At 50.8% G+C, this 5,854-nt stretch overlaps 1 protein-coding gene across 4 annotated transcripts; it reads left to right on the top strand.

Moving 5' to 3' along the window:
- Window positions 1-589: 589 nt before the first annotated feature.
- On the top strand, window positions 590-5,338 carry DRD1 (dopamine receptor D1). Of its 4 annotated transcripts, none has more exons than XM_043920942.1 (2): window positions 590-722; window positions 1,772-5,338. In XM_043920942.1, exon 2 carries the CDS (start codon window positions 2,277-2,279, stop codon window positions 3,615-3,617), a length of 1,341 nt encoding a protein of 446 aa, XP_043776877.1. In that variant the 5' UTR covers window positions 590-722; window positions 1,772-2,276; the 3' UTR covers window positions 3,618-5,338. The 4 variants fall into 4 exon arrangements, with proteins under 4 accessions (XP_043776877.1, XP_043776879.1, XP_043776876.1 ...); XM_043920944.1 differs by lacking the exon at window positions 590-722 and adding an exon at window positions 756-814; XM_043920941.1 differs by lacking the exon at window positions 590-722 and adding an exon at window positions 1,236-1,366.
- The last annotated feature ends 516 nt before the right edge of the window (window positions 5,339-5,854 follow it).

The following is a 5,854-nucleotide window of genomic DNA, read 5'->3' as shown; positions in this document are numbered from 1 at the left end:
CGAGGCAGTGGTGTGTAGGTGAAAATAAGACGCAGGTGGGAGGCAGGCAACTGGCACCGTCTCAGCAACCCTGTAACTTTGGGTACATTTCTGAACCCGATTTTCCACTTGGGCAGAATGGAGATGAGGAAGTTCATCAGGAGGGATTTTTTGTAAGGGGTGGGCGACAGATGGCCTGTGTCTGGGACCCAGAGTCTGTTCAGTAAATGCCAGATCTCTCTGGTTAACTCTGGGAGGAGAGCTTGACTCTTGTTTACCCTGTTGCTCTTGGTACATGCAGTGAGCGCTCTGGAAAATATTGTACATTGGCTCAGCGAATGAAGTGCCAGCAAAAGAAATTTTTCACCCTTGTCAGTTTTTAGGGATTTCAAGCAGAGAACTCCATCCCCTTTCCCAGGTTCTGGCAGTCATGGTCGAGGAAGAGTGGGTCCGGGCGCGGTCCCGCGTGGATGCTGGAGCCCATACCGGCGAGGTTGGGGTCTGAGAGGGCGCAGTCGGGGCGCTGGAAGCCAAGACGGCCGGCAGAGGGCGCCCCAGGCCCGCTGAGAGCGTGGCGCTGGGCTTGCGGCGCTCGCCGGGCGCCGGGCTCCGGCTGCAGTCCGGCATTGACCACAGCTGTGGACGCGCGCGCTACCCAAGCTGGGCGCCAGGTGAGCGCCCTCGGGGCGCCGCGCAGCGCACCCGCCCAGGCGCGCTACTACCCGGAGCCTTCCAGGCGAGCGGTGAGTACAGGCGCTCGCGGGGCACGTTTCATCCCAGTTGAGGGGCCCTTGGAGGCAGCGCCTGTCGGAGCCGGGCTGTTCTGGAGGTTGATGTGCGTGGAAGAGTGAGCCGGGTCCCAGCCTCCGTTTGGTCTTGAGAAGGGCGTGGGGTTAACCCCCGCAGGCGCTGGATGGCGCGCGGAGCTTTGCTTCCTGGAGACTCAGGCTCGCTTGAGGTTTTCACCTTAGGGGGTCTTTTCTCGCGGGCCCCTGTCGGGGTGCCCTCCCGGGTTCCGGGGGCCCGGGGTTTGGCGGGGTAACCCGGGACGGGCAAGCAATCAGCTGCGATCCCCCCACCCCTCTCGCCCGCGGCACCAGCCTGGCGAACCACGTGCGGCTGTCGCCCGCAACTCTTGCCTGTCAAGCGAGGCCCGCCTCCGGGGCAGGGGAGGGGACGCGGGGGCGGGGTGGGCTGTGCCCCGAGGGAATGCGGCCGGCCCGGGCGCCCTCCGGTACAAGCTCGGCTCTCTCTGCCTCGTGTGCCCACGGGCTCCTGGGAGGAAGCGGGCAGTTCCGCGGGAAGGCTCAGGGCTCTTCCCCGAGGGGCCAGAGGCCGCTCGAGGGGTGCCCGGGCGCTCAGCTCCGGGAGAAAGGTAGCTGCTCAGGTGAGTAGTACTGGGGGTGCCCTCTCTCCGAGAGCCTGGAAGCGCTTTTCCGGGGTCTCGTTCGCTTTGAACCGCCTCCAGCCATTCGAGGCAGTGGGGGGCAACGCCAGCTCTCTGAGGACCTGGCCCGGGATCCTTTTCCCAAACCTGCTCCTGCGATTTTTGCGCATCGGTCGCGGAACCCAGGCTGCGCCCGCAGGGCAGGACTCTGGCGCGCCTCCTGGGTGCCCTGGCGCGGCGTCGCCTCGGAAGACTGCTCTCGGAGCTCCAAGAGCTCCCGGGGGCTGGGAGAGAGACGACCCCAAGGCAAGGTAGGTGGCTCAGAGGGAGCTGGATGGGGCTTGGCAGTGAAGATGCGATCTGCTCCTTTTGGCAAACGACCTCTGCTTTCTCTTTGCTTTCTAGGGCTTTAGGGGAGCTGCTGCGGAGCCTGGGGCTTGGAGGAGCGGGGCATGTATTTTAAGCTGCGCCTCAGAGGGGAGAATTTTCTGTCATCACCAGAGAGGCCACAGACCCGGAATGTGACGACAATTGACGAGCTCGGTAGAGGCCTGAGAGTCTCTGGCTTGACAGCTTAGAATATGCTAAAACACCAGGGCTTCCCAGGAGGCATTGAAGGGTCAACTTGTCCCCGCGACAGTGACCTGGAGCAAGGAAGTCAGAAGACAGTCGTAGAGAGCAAAAGGGACCTTCCAAGGGGCTGACTTGGACTGCCAAGGGCAGGCTCCTGCCACTCGGTTGTTGCAGCCGTCTGGTGGCATGCTGGTGAGGTCCTCCACCCAGGGCAGCAAGTGGGTCTGGGCATGGGGCTGCGTGGCCCGTGAGGACTCCTGCAGGTCTGATCGGTCCCTAATCCCTGCCTAGGAACTTGAGGGCTGTCCGAGCCCCCTCTGTGCTCGCCCTCAGGAAGATGAGGACTCTCAACACCTCTGCCATGGAAGGCACCGGGCTGGTAGCGGAGAGGGACTTCTCCTTCCGCATTCTCACAGCCTGTTTCCTGTCACTGCTCATCCTGTCCACCCTCCTGGGGAACACGCTGGTCTGTGCCGCCGTGATCAGATTCCGCCACCTGCGATCCAAGGTGACCAACTTCTTCGTCATCTCCTTGGCTGTATCGGATCTCTTGGTGGCCGTCTTGGTCATGCCCTGGAAAGCAGTGGCCGAGATCGCTGGCTTCTGGCCCTTCGGGTCCTTCTGTAACATCTGGGTGGCCTTTGACATCATGTGCTCCACTGCATCCATCCTCAATCTCTGTGTGATCAGTGTGGACAGGTATTGGGCCATCTCTAGCCCCTTCCGGTATGAGAGGAAGATGACCCCCAAGGCAGCCTTCATTCTGATCAGTGTGGCATGGACTTTGTCTGTTCTTATCTCCTTCATCCCCGTGCAGCTCAGCTGGCACAAGGCAAAACCCACAGGTCCCTCCGAGGGGAATGACACTTCCCTGAGCAAGACCATCAACAACTGTGACTCCAGCTTGAGCAGGACATATGCCATTTCATCCTCTCTAATAAGCTTTTACATCCCTGTGGCCATCATGATTGTCACCTACACCAGGATCTACAGGATTGCCCAGAAACAAATACGGCGCATCTCAGCCTTGGAGAGGGCAGCAGTCCATGCCAAGAACTGCCAGACCACTACAGGTAACGGAAACCCCATGGAATGTTCTCAACCAGAAAGCTCCTTTAAGATGTCCTTCAAAAGAGAGACTAAAGTTCTGAAGACCCTGTCGGTGATCATGGGGGTGTTTGTGTGCTGCTGGCTCCCTTTCTTCATCTTGAACTGCATGGTGCCCTTCTGTGGGTCTGGAGAGACCAAGCCCTTCTGCATCGATTCCATCACCTTCGACGTGTTTGTGTGGTTCGGGTGGGCTAATTCCTCCTTGAACCCCATCATTTATGCCTTTAATGCTGATTTTCGGAAGGCATTTTCCACCCTCTTAGGATGCTACAGGCTTTGCCCGACGACGAATAATGCCATAGAGACGGTTAGCATCAATAACAACGGGGCTGTGGTGTTTTCCAGCCATCACGAGCCTCGGGGTTCCATCTCCAAAGACTGCAATGTGGTGTATCTGATCCCACATGCTGTGGGCTCCTCTGAGGACCTGAAGAAGGAAGAGGCAGGGGGGATAGTCAAGCCCTTGGAGAAGCTGTCCCCAGCCCTGTCTGTCATTTTGGACTATGACACTGATGTCTCTCTGGAGAAGATCCAGCCCATCACACAAAATGGGCAGCACCCGACCTGAGCTCTGACGTGAATCCTAGCAGCCTTGCTCGTCCCAAAAGCTACAGGAGTTTTCTCTGAGGCTTGCGGTGAGGAAACTGAGGTGTGCTGACTCTTGAGATGTCGGGCGAGCTCTTCTCTGCTGCTTCGCCTCAACACACAACTAACTACATTTTAATCTACGTTCCGGTGTGTTTTCTGTGTTGCTCATAGTGAATCAAGAGGGACACAGGTGAAGCGCATGTTCATAAGGGACCTGTCTTTGGCTCCAAAGATGTTTTTAGAAACTGATTCTTATCTTAGGACTTATAAATAGGGCAAAGAATCAACAATGAACAGCTTCACTTAAAAATTAAAGCTTTCCAGGAAGGAAATGAGAAGGGTTGAGTTTGCTGTGTACAAACAGGTGCTAACACTGGTCCAAGAAAAGTTTTCAGATTGTAAAGGTAGGTGCATGCCTTTATGAATTATTCCTAAAAAAAAAAAAAAAAAAAATTGAGCCTTACAGTAGGAATGGGATTTTCCCCCCCAGAATTGATGCTTAGTTGATATTGGTTTTATTTATTTATTGTATTATATGGATATTTTTAATTTATTATATTAAATCTATATTTATCATATTTAATAGAATGAGTTATCTGAGATCTTAAAATAGCATTTTTGTTCATTTGACTAGCACTTTATAAGCCGATGAAACAAATACACAGACTCTCTGTGAGCCTAAATGCTCATTTGTAACGTCCAGAAACACAGCAAAGACAAACAGAAAATGAAGCTGTGACTATTCCTTGAAATTTATTGACACAGCTAAATAGGAGATGAGAATTGACAAATGCTGTGATAACTTTTTTTCTCCTAAAAAGATTTTGAAAGATTTAAAAAAGCATAGCCACTCTTGTGTTCAAAATTTTTTATGTGACAAAGACTTTCCCAGCAGAATGATTTGCAGTTCTGTAAATATCTGAAATAAAAGTCAGCTGAGGAAGAATCCAACATGAAATTTATATTAGGTGGCAATAAAAAGTATATGCCACTTTGTATTTATGTAAAATAATTGGCTCTCTCTGTCTTTTCTCATTTCCTGTGTCAGATAGCTTTTCTGAACCCAATAAATGACTGTCCTGGCTAGAGATGTGCAGTGAGGACAGTGAGTTTCCTTAACTCGTGTGTCACAACAGTTTCACCCGTGGGCAAAGGTCAAATCCTTCCTCTCCATCTTACCAGCCAAGCTGCTCAGTGGGGCTACTTTTGGTAATGCTTTAATCTGAACTTAGAATTGATTTCTTTTAAAAAGTCTAAATGTTAATGGTGTAAAACTAGCAGATAGTGCCTCATTATCGTCCTTGAGTGAGACGCTTCTGTTGGCGGAAAAAACAGGAGACCCTTTCTCCTCTCGTGTTCAGCACCCTAAAGCCATCCGCAGCCCTGCTGACAAACGCTAGCCCTTTCTCTGTGCTTTGGCATTCAGTCCCCGTGTCATCACCTGGACTGTAAAAAGTGTTCCAAGCCTCTGCTGCCAGATACCAACTCATGTGGGGCATTTCAAGAGGATTTTTTTGGAAATGTTTACAAAGTATTCTTGTGGATAAGCAATTGACTTAACATTTAGATGAAGTGGGTCACAAGAAAGATGTCTACTGAAAACTATCTCCTGATCAGGTCTGTGTTATTTATGCATTGTGAATGTTTTCTTAATTTTATTGCCTGTATGCTTTCTTACATATAATAAAATTATTTTGTGAACTCAGAACCACCCTGAATGTTGCATTTGTGCTGCAGTAGTTAAATGCATTTTAAAAACTAGAATATTTCAGATCTACACGTAAGGAAACTTTGGCATTTTCAAGGATATGTTACTTTTCTTTTTCTTTTTAGTGGTAATCGCCTATGTGTGCCACGTGTTGCCTTTGAATACTTAAACAGAAAGTTGATTTGAGCTATAAACTCTTTTCCTTCTGTCTCAAAGCCATTCTCCCCGCCCCACCAAAAAAACTCCTTCTTTGCTTAAGGAATTACTCTCCTTTTCATTTCACAGATTTAAAAGACTTTTAAAATCTCTACTTTTACTTTTTAAGACTCTAGAGATTTTAAATAACATAAAAATTACAGAAAAGTCTGTGGCTTGTTCTGCATGGTTGTGGACCCATGGCTTAATGGCAACCACTGTATGAATAGTGTTTGTTTTAAGCGTAAAATATATAAGAATTTCTTTCTGGAGAAAATACACAGACTGTGATACTAGGCTTATTTAAAAGTCTT

This window comes from Cervus elaphus, chromosome 12 (genome assembly GCF_910594005.1).
Source record: "Cervus elaphus chromosome 12, mCerEla1.1, whole genome shotgun sequence".
In the NCBI taxonomy this organism is placed as follows: Eukaryota; Metazoa; Chordata; class Mammalia; order Artiodactyla; family Cervidae; genus Cervus; species Cervus elaphus.
The sequence above is the reverse complement of the archived record's forward strand: the minus strand, read 5'-3'. Positions and strand labels throughout refer to the sequence as shown.